This window comes from Physeter macrocephalus, chromosome 7 (genome assembly GCF_002837175.3).
Source record: "Physeter macrocephalus isolate SW-GA chromosome 7, ASM283717v5, whole genome shotgun sequence".
Classification (NCBI taxonomy): domain Eukaryota; kingdom Metazoa; phylum Chordata; class Mammalia; order Artiodactyla; family Physeteridae; genus Physeter; species Physeter macrocephalus.
Window position 1 is genome coordinate 24,804,529 of NC_041220.1, and position 14,712 is coordinate 24,819,240.

At 38.9% G+C, this 14,712-nt stretch overlaps 1 protein-coding gene across 10 annotated transcripts in view; it reads left to right on the forward strand.

Moving 5' to 3' along the window:
- The window catches only part of IL15 (interleukin 15), an 88,215-nt gene that overhangs the window by 10,993 nt on the left and 62,510 nt on the right, over positions 1-14,712 (forward strand). For 2 of the 10 annotated variants that reach the window (XR_008617770.1, XM_055085897.1), the window contains exons 1-2: positions 12,284-12,347; positions 13,166-13,287. The exons of 2 other annotated variants lie outside the window; for them this stretch is intronic. Coding sequence is in view for 3 of the 8 variants with exons in the window: in XM_055085897.1 (XP_054941872.1) it covers positions 13,222-13,287 (66 nt within the window). In the remaining 5 variants the exon portion in view is untranslated. Of the gene's footprint in view, positions 1-12,283; positions 12,348-13,165; positions 13,288-14,712 lie in introns of those variants that run through there. 6 more of the 10 variants (XM_055085898.1, XM_024126633.3, XM_028491716.2 and 3 more) reach the window with 5 other exon arrangements.

A 14,712-nucleotide genomic window follows, 5' to 3' on the forward strand; every position in this document is an offset into this window, starting at 1 on the left:
CATGTGGGATCTTCCCGGACTGGGGCACGAACCCGTGTCCCCTGCATCGGCAGGCGGACTCTCAACCACTGCGCCACCAGGGAAGCCCGTGCATGTAGTTTTATTTCATTCATTGCTATATCCCCATCATCTGTCAGTGCCTGGCAAATGATAGTCTCTCAATAAATATTTGCTGAATGGATGCTAAAGGGTAGAATATGTTAAAAGTAATGGGGAATAAAAAAAGAGCTATTTCAAAGAAGATCTAATTTATTTATACATTTTATTTATTCATTGAATTGATTTAAAATAATTTTGAGTGCCTAGTATGGGCCAGGCACTCTTCTAAGCCCTTGACTGGCCTTCATTCAGTGAGAGGTGTAGAGTACAGGGAGGCTCCTGAAGACTGAGTGGGAGTGAGGAAAAGTAAACTTTGCAGGACCTGATATGGGTCTACATGAGCTACAACATGAGAGTGAGGCAGGGAAATGGATGAGCTTCATTGTGGAAAGCTCAATACTGAGATAAAAGTGGAACATAAAGCCGAACATGTCCTGTAAGTCATTAGAAGTACTGCACTGAAGATTGCATGAGCTAGTAGTACAAGAGATTTTAGTTTATGGGTTAATAGTCAAGAATTATTGACTGAAGCCATTGACTGTCGCAATGTTTCCCCAGGAGGCAAAGGTATGCAAAGAAGGTTTGGGGTCACATACGAAGACCAGAGTGTCTGTTACTGAGCTGCGCACTCTGGAAGAGGAAATGTTCAGGCAATGTCTTCAGGAAAGCGTTGGCCAGTTTCCAGGTCTTCAAAAGAGAACGTTAGGCTTTTCACACTTTCTATCCCTTGCTTGCCTGTCCTGCCCACTCTGTCTGCTCCTCCCGTGATGGATTTTATATTCGCCATATGCCTATTCTTACACCCACATCTTTTCTTTTCTTTTTCTAATTGAGGTATAATTGACATGTAACGTCATGTTAGTTTCAGGTGTACAACATAATGATTCAACATTTGTGTATATGTCAAAATGATCACCACCGTAAGTTTAGTTAACGTGTGTCACCATAGATAGTTATAATTTTTTTCTTATGGTGAGAACTTTTAAGATTTATTCTCTTACCAACTTTCAGGTATGCACTGTAGTATTGTTACCCAGAGTCATCATGCTGTACATTACATCCCCATGACTTACTTGTATTATAACTACAAGTTTGTACCTTTTGACCCCCTGCATGCATTTTGCCCCCCACCTCTGGCAACCAACCACCCATGTGTTCTCTCTCTGAGTCCCTTGCTCCATGAAGTTCTCTCGGCAAAACCTCAACTTTACCTCCTCTCTAGCCACCTGGAAATATTGATCACACCTCTCCTCTCTTCTGCCCCCACTGATGGATACTTCTCTAAGTATTTGCAGTATTTTCTATACTGACTCGTGCTCACATTGCCCCTCTCTTCAAGTAAATGATACAGGTGGTACAAAGGATGACAAGAATGTGATGGAGTTGGAGGGGCTGAAGTTTGGGAAACACTGTGTCCTTGTGTGCCAAGCACTTGCTTGGTACACAGTAGAGCTTTAATAATGTTATTTTTGTTGTCAGTAATCTATCACATACTGCTGAGGGGTCAAGTAATATCAGGTTCTGAGAAAAGGAGTTTGACTGGAAATAAGTCACTAGTGATCACATAGCTGTTGGAATGTCCCAGCATATGCTTTATTGTCAGGATCAGGAAGAGAAATAGAATTTCCTGAGAGTCTAATTTGGGCCAGGCTACAGATAGAATCTTTACACTCATTTTTAGATGATACAGATGAGCTTCTTAGATTAATATGAGGTTTTTAGAACTGAGAAAAGAAATATGTTGTTTAATAGGTTTTTCTTGGCCAGTTTTATTATTTGAAAGGATAATTTTATAAATTGCAAAGTAAATGCTTCAATTAAAGAAAGAAAGTAGAAGCAAGCCTATTTTCTAAATTCCTTCAAATAGAAATCCTTTCGTCTTCCTCCTTCAACAGTATTTGCTAAGTATTTTGAAAAAAAATTTTCGAAAGTACAAAAAAGATGAGAGGAATTTTGTAAAAATTGTAGTATTGTGAATATTTAATTTATTTGGTGCCTTTTTTTCCTGAGAATCCAAGAGAAAATATGCAGTCATAACAGCATTGTGACTTTAAAATTTGCAGTAATTCCGAATGTCAAATTTAAAAAAAAATCGATATTTCATATCTTTCAACTCTACCCCTAGAAAGCAAGATCCTCCTCCTCATTGCTTCGTGCAGGACTTCTCAAACTTCAGACATGTGGTTTTATGATGGCTTATTAGATTTGATATTGAGGTATTTCTCTTCTGCGCTTTGACCTCTAAGGCACATTCCTCAGCTTCTGCAGTTCATAAAACATTGGCTTCTAGGGATGGTTTTGAATCAGGTAGGCTAACGACAGACCGGAAGCTCTCCCAGACGAAGGCAGATGTTTATGATTTATTGAGCACTTTCTCTGTACACGGCTCTCTGCCAAGTGCTGTGAGGGATAAAAACATGCACCAAACATGATTCCTTTTAGGGACTTATTATCTAGTGGAGCAATGAATATCTGTTCATGAAGAGCTGAGGTACCCAGTATACAACTGTCCATGCTCTAAAGAGACCATGCTTTCTGTCATCGCTAAACGTACAGACGTGCACGTCCCTCATTGGGACTATTTCATCCAATGTCTTTTCCTCGCAGTGGTGTCATTTTGATATTGTTTTCTCTGGGACTATTTCCCCTAAGCCTCCAAGATTGGGTTAGGTATCTCCCATTCTTAATTTCATTTAGTAAATATTTCAATACAGTTGGCCCACTGTATCCACGGGTTCTGCATCCTCGGGATCAACGGACTGCAGATTGAAAATATTCGGGGAAAAAACAAATTCTAGAAGGTTCCATAAAGCAAAACTTGAATTTGCTACTCACTGGCAACTATTTACATAACATTTACATTGTGTTAGGTATTGTAAGTAAACTATAGATGGTTCAAAGTATATCGGAGGATGAGTGTAGGTCATATGCAAATACTATATCATTTCATATAAGGGACTTGAGCATCTGCAGATGCTGGTATCCGTTAGGGTCCTTAAACCTGGTGGATATAGAAAAAGGACTGTGGTTAGCATTTATTGTCAGCCATGTGCCAAGCACTTTCACTTGTATAACCCTCCCAAGCTCTGTGAGATGTTTTCCTCACCACTTTTCAGGTGACGAAACTGAAGCAGCAAGAGTTTACGTGCCTTGGCCAGGCTCCACAGTGAGGTGGAATTAGAGTTTGAACCCAGGTCTCTCTGCAGAGCCTGCACTCTTCACCTAGCGGATGCTGCCTCCCTGGAAAAACTAATAAGAGGCATAAAGATTAAAAGGGAGGAGATAAAAATTACCATTGTTTATAAATGAAAGCTGTGAATATTAACAAACTACTAAGACTAGTAAGCGAGTTCAGCAAGATGGCCAGGCAGGCAGAAGAGTAATAAAAAATGAATAGCATTTTTCAACACTAAATAAAATGTTAGCTAACATAACACAACAGTAAAGTACTCAGCACAGCAGGAAGACACTCTTACCACAATCAAACAGAGTTTACTTAAAGCTTGTTTGGATGGCCAAATATTAGAAAATCTATCGATATGATCTTAAGACATGCAGAAAAAGTTATTATCAAGCTCTTAAGTAAGAGCTTGATAAAATTAGATGGGATCATCCAAATAAATACATGAATAAATGAATGAATGAATGATTCCTACTAAAAAATCTCTGGTAAACATCATACTTAACGTAGAACTTTTTCTTTTTTTAAAAAAATTTTTATTGGAGTATAGTTGATTTACAGTGTTTTGTTAGTTTCTGCTGTACAGCAAAGTGAATCGGATATATATATACATATATCCAAGTTTTTTAGATTCTTTTCCCATATAGGTCATTACAGAGTATTGAAAAGAGTTCCCAGTGCTATACAGTAGGTCCTAATTAGTTATCTATTATATATATAGTAGTGTGTATATGTCGAACACATGTGCTTTTTTTTTGACATCTTTATTGGAGTATAATTGCTTTACAATGGTGTGTTAGTTCCTGCTTTATAACAAAGTGAATCAGTTATACATATACATATGTTCCCATATCTCTTCCCTCTTGCGTCTCCCTCCCTCCCATCCTCCCTATCCCACCCTTCTAGCTGGTCACAAAGCACCGAGCTGATCTCCCTGTGCTATGCGGCTGCTTCCCACTAGCTATCTATTTTACGTTTGGTAGTGTATATATGTCCATGCCACTCTCTCACTTTGTCACAGCTTACCCTTCCCCCTCCCCATATCCTCAAGTCCATGCTCTAGTAGGTCTGTGTCTTTATTCCTGTCTTACCCCTAAGTACTTCATGACGTTTTTTCTTTTCTTTTTTTTCCTTAGATTCCATATATATGTGTTAACCTACGGTATTTGTTTTTCTCTTTCTGACTTACTTCACTCTGTATGACAGATTCTAGGTCCATCCACCTCACTACAAATAACTCAATTAGGTTTCTTTTTATGGTTGAGTAATATTCCATTGTATATATGTGCCACAGCTTCTTTACCCATTCATCTGTTGATGGACACTTAGGTTGCTTCCATGTCCTGGGTATTGTAATTAGAGCTGCAGTGAACATTTTGGTACATGACTCTTTTTGAATTATGGTTTTCTCAGGGTATATTCCCAGTAGTGGGATAGCTGAGTCATATGGTAGTTCTATTTTTAGTTTTTTAAGGAACCTCCATACTGTTCTCCATAGTGGCTGTATCAATTTACATTCCCACCAACAGTGCAAGAGTGTTCCCTTTACTTCACACCCTCTCCAGCATTTATTGTTTCTAGATTTTTGGATGATGGCCATTCTGACTGGTGTGAGGTGATATCTCATTGTAGTTTTGATTTGCATTTCTCTAATAATTAGTGATGTTAAGCATCCTTTTATGTGTTTGTTGGCAATCTGTATATCTTCTTTGGAGAAATGTCTATTTAGGTCTTCTGCCCATTTTTGGATTGGGTTGTTTCTTTTTTTTCATATTTAGCTGCATGAGCTGCTTGTATATTTTGGAGATTAATCTTTTGTCCATTGCTTCATTTTCAAATATTTTCTCCCATTCTGAGAGTTGTCTTTTCATCTTGTTTATGGTTTCCTTTGCTGTGCAAAAGCTTTTAAGTTTCATTAGGTCCCATTTGTTTATTTTTGCATTGAATCTGTAGATTGCTTTGGGTGGTAGAGTCATTTTCACAATGTTGATTCTTCCAACCCAAGAACATGGTATATCTCTCCATCTATTTGTATCATCTTTAATTTCTTTCATCAGTGTCTTATAGCTTTCTGCATACAGGTCTTTTGTCTCCTTAAGTAGGTTTATTCCTAGGTATTTTACTCTTTTAGTTGCAGTGGTAAATGGGAGTGTTTCCTTAATTTCTCTTTCAAATTTTTTATCATTAGTGTATAGGAATGCAAGAGATTTCTGTGCATTAATTTTGTATCCTGCTACTTTACCAGATTCATTGGTTAGCGCTCATAGTTTTCCGGTAGCGTCCTTAGAATTCTCTATGTATAGTATCATGTCATCTGCAAGCAGTGAAAGCTTTACTTCTTCTTTTCTGATTTGGATTCCTTTTATTTCTTTTTCTTCTTGATTGCTGTGGCTAAAACTTCCAAAACTATGTTGAATAATAGTGGTGAGAATGGTCAACCTTGTCTTGTTCCTGATCTTAGTGGAAGTGGTTTTTTATCCATTGAGAACAATGTTGGCTGTGGGTTTGTCATATATGGCCTTTATTATGTTGAGGTAGGTTCCCTCTGTGCCCACTTTCTGGAGAGTTTTTATCATAAATCGGTGTTGAATTTTGTTGAAAGCTTTTTCTGCATCTATTGAGATGATCATATGGTTTTTATCCTTCAGTTTGTTAATATGGTGTATCACATTGATTGATTTGCATATATTCAAGAATCCTTGCATTCCTGGGATAAACCCCACTTGATCCTGGTGTATGATCCTTTTAATGTGCTGTTGAATTGTGTTTGCTACTATTTTGTTGAGGATTTTTGTATCTATGTTCATCAGTGATATTGGCCTTTAATTTTCTTTTTTGTGACATCTTTTGTCTGTTTTTGGTATCAGGTGATGGTGACCTCGTAGCATGAGTTTGAGAGTGTTCCTCCCTGTGCTATATTTTGGAAGAGTTTGAGAAGGATAGGTGTTAGCTCTTCTCTAAATGTTTGATAGAATTCACCTGTAAAGCCATCTGGTCCTGCGCTTTTGTTTTTGGAAGATTTTTAATCACAGTTTCAATTACAGTGCTTGTGATTAGTCTGATTCCCATTTTCTTAATTGTTTTGGGTTTGTTATTGTAGGTCTTTTCCTTCTCTTGTGTTTCCTGCCTAGAGAAGTTCCTTTAGCATTTGTTGCAAAGCTGGTTTGGTGGTGCTGAATTCTCTTAACATTTTCTTGTCTGCAAAGGTTTTAATTTCTCTGTCAAATATGAATGGGATCCTTGCTGGGTAGAGTAATCTTGGTTGTAGGTTTTTCTCTTTCATCACTTTAAATATGTCCTGCCACTCCCTTCTGGCTTGCAGAGTTTCTGCTGAAAGATCAGCTGTTAACCTTATGGGGATTGTCTTGTATGTTATTTGTTGTTTTTCCCTTGCTGCTTTTAATATTTTTTCTTTGTATTTAATTTTTGACAGTTTGATTAAAATGTGTGTTGGCATGTTTCTCCTTGGATTTATCCTGTATGGGTCTCTCTGCATTTCCTGGACTTGACTGACTATTTCGTTTCACACATTAGGGAAATTTTCAAGTATAATCTCTTCAAATATTTTCTCAGTCCCTTTCTTTTTCTCTTCTTCTTCTGTTACCCCTATAATTTGAATGTTGAGGTGTTCAATGCTGTCACAGAGGTCTCTGAGACTCTCCTCAATTCTTTTCATTCTTTCCTCTTTATTCTGCTCTGCAGCAGTTATTTCTAGTATTTTATCTTCCAGGTCACTTATCCGTTCTTCTGCCTCAGTTATTCTGCTATGGGTCCCTTCTAGAGGATTTTTAATTTCATTTATTGTGTTCATCATTGTTTGTTTGCTGTTTAGTTCTTCCAGGTCGTGGTTAAATGTTTCCTTTATTTTCTCCATTCTATTTCCAAAATTTTGGATCATCTTTACTATCATTACTCTGAATTCTTTTTCAGGTAGACTACCTATTTCCTCTTTAGTTGTTTGGTCTGGTGAGTTTTTACCTTGCTCCTTCATCTGTTTTGTATTTCTCTGTCTTCTCATTTTGCTTAAATTACTGTGTTTGGGATCTCCTTTTCTCAGGCTGCTGGTTTTTAGTTCCCTTTGTTTTTGGTGTCTGCACCCAGTGCGTAAGATTGATTTAGTGGGTTGTGTAGGCTTCCTGGTGGAGGGGACTGGTGCCTGTGTTCTGGTGAATGTGGCTGTATCTTGTCTTTCTGGTGTACAGGACCACGTCCGGTGGTGTGTTTTGGGGTGTCACATATGAAAATGTTTTTTCCCAGAATTTGACCCAATAAAGAGCTTGCCCCAGAATGTAAATTCACCACATCACTAGCACATGTTTAGTTCATCCAACTAGTTCATCTGACATTTCTTTTTTCCTAGTAAGACTTTTCTGAAGAAGGAATTAGTGCAAGCTTTTTTTTTTCTTTAAATTTAATTTTTTTTTTTTTTTTTTTGGCCACAATGCACAGCTTGAGGGATTGAACCTGCGGCCCCGGCAGTGAGAACGCCAAGTGCTAACCCCTGGACCACTAGGGAATTTCCAGTGCAAGCTTTCTTCATTGTAAACTGGCACTTGAATAACACTGAACTAGACTGTGAGGATGTTAAAGGCCACTTTGTCTCCTTCCAGTCCTATGGGAGGGGTGGAAGAGCCTGATTATGAGGAACGAGATGACTGGTTCTTGGTGAGGTGTTACGTTCACAGTAGTGATGATGGCTGAGAGGTAACATTTTACGTGTTCACTGTGTCCTATGTAGTCTGCATGAAGGAGCTCACGTGAACCTCACAATGACCCAGTGAGGTAGGTATTCTTATTTTCCCTGTTCTACAGATGAGGAAACTGAGGCTCTGAGAGATTAACTTTCCCTAAACCTTACCGTTAGTAAATGTCTAAGTTGGAATTCAACGCAGATATGTCTGAAACCAATTTCTGTACTATACCTAGGTCAGTGTTATCCAGAAGTTTCTGCAGTGATGAAAATGTTCTCTCTCTGCCGTGTCCAGTATGGTAGCCACTAACCACGTGTTACTTTTGGGCACTTGAAACGTGGCCGGCTCAACTGAGGATGTCAATTTCTAGTTTTATTTTATTTAAATTAATTTACGTTTATTTTAAAACAGCCACATATGGCTAGTGGCTATTGTATTGGACAGCACAGCTTCAGATACTTTTTAAATGTTTCTGGCTATAGGCTAATAAGGGGAAAACCAAACCAGGAAAATACATTAAGAGAAGGTGCAGTTCTTTCTCCATTTCTAGAGCTTCCCTGGATCCCACATTTTAAACAAATGTTGTTTTTAGAAGGAAAGGAAGGAAGGAAGGAGGGAAGGAAGGAAGGAAGGAAAGAGGGAAGGAAGGAGGGGAGGAAAGAGGGAAGGAAGGAAGGGAGGGAGGGAGGAAGGAAGGGAGGAAGGGCTGTTTTAAATCTATTGCTGTTTAGAAGTAATAGTGTTCAATTAAAAAGCAAACAAATGATTGGCTCCTCCGGTTCAGGCACTCTGCTAGGCTTCAGGCCTTATGAATAAATGAATAAGATATGGTTCCCATCTTGAAGGAGTTCACAGTCTAAGTAACTTCGTAGAGGATGTTATATATTTTTTTCCAGAGTTTCTTTATATATGATTAGACAAAATATTTAAATATCTGCTATTTATTACTTTACAGTGTTTTGCTTTTAATTTTTAATATGTTAATTTTTTTGAAGAGGTCATCTATTTTCATCGTTTAAAATTCAAAGGTCAAAGTGCTTTTAATTTCCTCCTGTAGAAACAACTAGCGCTATCATTTTGTAGTGTGTGTCTTTACAAATATTTTGTGCACACACAAGAAAATGTACACATATATTTAATCCTTCCCCTTTTTAAAAACACATACATACTACTACCTAACCTTGCTGTTTGGACTTAAAAAATATACCTTGGATATTTTTTCCTTCTAGTACTTAAAGAATTTCTCATTTTCCTTCTATGGATGTATAATATTTCATTAAATGGACGTATCATAATTTAAACATTCCTCTATTGTTATTTTTGTTTCCTCTATTGTTTTTTATTTTTTATTGTTCCTCCACTGTTATTTCCATTCTTTTGCCATTACAGGAAATACTGACATGAGTAACTTTAACAATTATATTCTCATGTGAGCTAGAGTGAACTGCATTCATGTTTCCCAGAACATATTCCACAGAACACAAGTCTCAGAAGATGTTCAATATAAAAAGAGCCTTCTGAGGCTAAATAACTTCTGGTGACTCTGTGTATTCATTGGAGGTTCACAGTGCACATTGTCAAATTAAAGGGGGTCCTGCCATAATCTATGTCAGATTAATCCAAGTGTTTCTCAACCATACATTTTCTCAAGAAAGAGCATATACTGTTTTTGTAGGTTGGGTTGCCTGGAAAGCAGACTCAGATAGAAATGTACATGCAGGAGACTCAGTGGGGCATGTTCTCAGGAACAACACTTGATGGAAGTGAGGAGGAATGGAAGTATGTGGGTAGAGGGAGAAGTTGACCTGGGATGCAGTTGCAGCAGAAGCCTCAGCCATTCAGTCCCACGGGGAGTGCTGTGAAGCTGTGATGACACTTCAAGGATATTCCAACTCCAGGGAAGGAGGCCAGGCCCCCAGGGAGGGGTTGTGACCTTGTGTTGGGCAGCTGTCTTCCACTGAGGGCATTTCTGCGGAGAAGCTCAGCTCTGAGCTCTCAGCTGGGGTAATGAGTGCCTCAGTGTTCACTACAACTGTGGATAGCATCTTTGCATCTTTTATGAAAATGTATATCAATTCTTAGATACCCTTGCTGGTCAGAGAAAGGCATTTGGTCTCTTTGAGGCCTTTTTTATTTTTTATTTTTTTCTTTATGACATATGGATGCCTGGCTGGATGTTATTTGGAGTATCTAACATTCTTTGCTTCTAATTCCATTTAATATGTACTAATTAAAGTCCAAGATAAGAGACAAATTTTCCCAAACATGTGGTTGGCCACATAGAGGCCAACAATCTGATTAGGTCAGCCTTAATCTGTTATCATGGCTGTGCAGTGATGGAGAACGAGCATGGTTATAGTGCTTTCAAGAATATGTCATTTTGGGCTTCCCTGGTGGCACAGTGGTTGAGAGTCTGCCTGCTAATGCAGGGGATGCGGGTTCGTGCCCCAGTCTAGGAGGATCCCACGTGCCACGGAGCGGCTGGGCCCGTGAGCCGTGGCCGCTGAGCCTGCGCGTCCGGAGCCTGTGCTCTGCAACGAGAGAGGCTGCAGCAGTGAGAGGACCGCGTACCGCAAAAAAAAAAAAAAAAAAAAAAAAAGTCACTTAACTTGAGGCAGATTATTAGGGCAAAATAGTAGCAGAGCTGAATTGAAGTTTTTTGTTTTTTAAATATTTTGGTTACCCCTTGTTAGGTGTTTCCTGAAGAAGCTAGACTGCTATCTTCCTAGAAACATTAGCCCTTATTGCTAATAATTGAAAGATTAAACTACATAGGGTATGGAAGGCAGGAGTCCATCTAGCTTTAAACCGCAGACTTAGGTGCTGGTATTCATCCTCCGTTTTGAAGCTCAGGGTAAACAGGTGTAGCCAAAAAGCCATAGCAGTTCTCAGGGTCTTTCCACTTGAGAATCAGATGGGTCTAAGTGCCCATCCGTGCCTTTCAGGGTATTTGCTAATTTCATACTCATGCCTCCTGAAGAATTCATCAGTTGTGATGGCTATCGAGGAAGCTTATTTCTTGGTTGAAGAGGAAAAATGTCCAAGGAAGAGGTCTCTCTTAAGTGTGCCTGGTAGAGTTGATGAAGGTTTGTAGAGAGGATGGAAAAATATCCAAGAAAAATCTCAAAGAAAAAGTTCTTATGAGATAATAGAAGTGGGAAGTAAAACCAGGACTAAGGAGTTGGCTGTTATATGAACATGATGCAGAGAAGAAAGCAAAAAAAGAAAAAAAAAAAGCTAAGATTGATGGCTGTGTCTAAGATCAACTTTTAAATTGAGTAAACATTTTTCTCAAAAACCTTAATCTTTTTTTCAACAAAAAGCTTCATAAGGATTCTTATTATTCTTCTCATTATTATATAATAGTAATGAATGAGGTGAGAGATTGTTAAAAGGAGAGTTTGAAAGGGAATAAACTAGAAAAGTCATTGCTAGAGAGTGGAGAAATGATGGAATAGGAATTTGCCTTAAATTGATCCAAAATGAGTTACTTTTTTCTGAACAATCATTGCCTCTTCCCTTTTCCTCTGTAACAGGTGGTATCAAAGACCTATTTATGCTAACTCTTCAATGTTTCTGGAACGACTTCCCTCATAATCCATTTGTAATTATCCATTTGCAAAAGTGTCAGATCCTATAGCATTTTGGTCACTTCCTAATTATTGAATTGTCTAGTCCATTTAAAATTCCAGTCTCATCTTCATATATTCCCTCAGCTCAAGTTGGGCCTGTGGGACCAGTTGGGGGAAGAGGGTGTGGTCCACGTCTTCATGCTTTCTAACCTCCTTCTGATTTTAACTGCAGGAAGTTGGGGACTGAGAGGGTGGCATAGGGAAGACGGGCCAAATGTCTCCTAACTGAACTAGGCTATCCTCTGTTGGTTGTTGCTTCTCTTCCTGGATAACAAGAATGAATCATTGAAAGCTTCTGTGTAGGAGGTTCCAAAGTTGGGCTCTCCTGTGGTCCATGTGTGTGAGTTCTTCCACACACCTGTAGTGGCCTCCACACCAGCCCTCTGTAGGTGATTAGGCTTACCCTCTTTCTACCTTCTCATCAGTTTCCCCTGGTGGTACAGCCCACCAGGTCTGATTTTGAGTCCCCTTGCAAGGAGGCCAGTCTTGATCCATGGGAAACTCACACAGCTTTGCTGGATCAAACCCTGGAAACAGAATTTGATACTTTTCTTCATTATTTTTTTCTTTAGTCATGTAGGTTTAAGAACAAATCAACCATCTCATGAGCTGATATGATGTCTAGTCAGGGGATGCGATGCCAGTCTGTATTATTCAGCTCAGGCTGCCATAACAAAGTAGCACACCTGGACTTCTGGAGGCTGGAAGGTACAAGATCAAGATGCCAGCTGATTGAGTTCTCTGGTGAGGACTCCCTTCCTGGCTTGCAGATGGCTGCCTTCTCACAGTGTCCTCACATGGTGGAGAGAGAGAGAGGAAGGAAGCAAGCTCTCTGATGTCACTTATCATAAAGGCACTAATCCCATCATGAGGGTTCCACCCTTATAACCTCATTTAAACCTAATTACCTCCCCAAGCCCCATCTCCAAATACCATCACAATGGGGGTTAGGGCTTCAACATAAGAATTTTGGGGAGACACAATTCAGTTTATAGCACAGTGTCTTGTGTATAATCCCATAGCACTTTCCGTCATGTTCCTCGCTGGTGATTCCAATCATTTATTTTCCCTTCCCATACTGGTAATTTAGTCTTCTGTATATGGACTGGGAATGGGGTCTTGGGGTGTAGTTTGGAGGTAGTAGAAATAGTAGGGGTTTGCCTACCTCTGAGTTCTCCCTGGAGCAGGTGGCTGGACCTAGCTACAAAATTCTTTTTAGAATGTGGGAAACTTAATGCTTCTTTATCCCCAACATTTGGTTCTGGTCACCAGTTCCAGGGCAAGAGTAAAAAAAATCTTTATTTTAAATGATGTATGATTCTTTCTTTTCCCAAATGAAGCAGCTCTAGTCAACATGGATGTGAGTTAAATTCCGAGGAAGACTGAAGGTTTTAGGAACAATTAATTTTAAAAAGTTTCTATTGACTTCTGAAGCTTTCTCCATATGAGTCTTCCTGTCTTTTCTAGCATCATCAGATGCAGAAGTAATCATAAATTCAAGGAAGGGAAGATTATTCAATACATAATTTTTAATCTTTGTATCCTACCTTTGATTCCTACAGAATCCATTCCTACATATGGTCATGTGGTTCTTTAAAACAATGTCCCATCATGTGCGATGTTGGTGACATCACAGGAAGCAAAGAAGTCAGTGTTAGAAGATAGCAAACGTACAGGAGGTCATGTAAGTAAAGGTTTTAAGAATTACATCATACAGTATAGACCTGTTTATGTAATAATGTATAATTAATAATAATGAAGATCTGGCAAACCGGGGATGTTATATATATATCTGGAATTTTAAAAAATGAGCATCTTAGTTAAAAAAGAAAATGCCATTTGTTATAGAACGTTAAAAACATTTTCTGAGGACAGAGAACACTGCACATAACAAAGGTGGGCAAATTTATTCTGAAAAAAAACAGACAGGCTTTGCCAGCCAAATGATCTCTGTTGCAACTACTAAACTCTGCCCTTATTGCTGGAAATCAGCTGTAGACATGGATGGGCATGGATTCGTCCCAACAGAACTTTATTTACAAAACAAATGGCCAGTGAAGTCTGGCCTGTGGGTCGTAGTTTGCCAACCCTTGGCATAGTAGATGAAGACATTCTGCATCTCACTTTTTTCTATTATTAAGTTAATTTTAAAGGAACTGGGGTGCTTAAAATTAAATAATAAATGTAATGCAACTATCAAATTTCTGAATGATTTTACAAGTGTAAGGAAATTAGAGAATAATGTAGATTAGAGTTCTTGAATGACTATTTGAAACTCTTGAAAAATGTTTGAGAATGATGTAAAATCAAGTACAGTCTCAAGAACTAAACAAAATAAAGCTGCAGAAATGGAAATCCAAGGAACTGACTTCTTGATAAAGCGAACACAAGAATTTAATTTTTACTTTCAGTTATAGTATTTAACTCCTTTAGAAAAATTTCTGAATCATTTGTATAGATCAGGATAAGCAGTAGAGTAAATACAGGGGCTTATGAAAAGTGAAACTCTTTATAAGAATCCCAAGAGGAAAAAAGTAATTCCTCTCTTGTGCAATCATTTCTGGCATCAGAAAATAATGAAGTAAATATAAGCTGGAAGAAAAAGTGTGAAGAAAATGTCCTCTGCTTATAATTGCCTACAAAGTAAAACATATCCTCTAACTTCATGTGCTTCTTTGAAATTGCTCTGTTTCCTAGATTTTTTATAGGGAATCCCCTAAACTCGAGAAAGAACTTACTGACAGTCTTAGGGTTAAACACATTTTTTTTTTTTTTTCTGTGGTATGCGGGCCTCCCTCTGCTGTGGCCTCTCCCGTTGCGGGGCACAGGCTCCGGACGCGCAGGCTCAGCGGCCATGGCTCACGGGCCCAGCCGCTCCGCGGCACGTGGGATCCTCCAGGACCGGGGCGCGAACCCGGTTCCCCTGCATCGGCAGGCGGACACGCAACCACTGCGCCACCAGGGAAGCCCGGGTTAAACACATTTTATGTATTGCTACCACTGATGGCTCAAAGAAGAAGCAGGAGGGCATTTTGGCTGTTGAGGAGTAGAACTGGGACATTTTTATAATAGCAACATAGCTCTAAATTGTCTTCTCACTGTTTGTGAA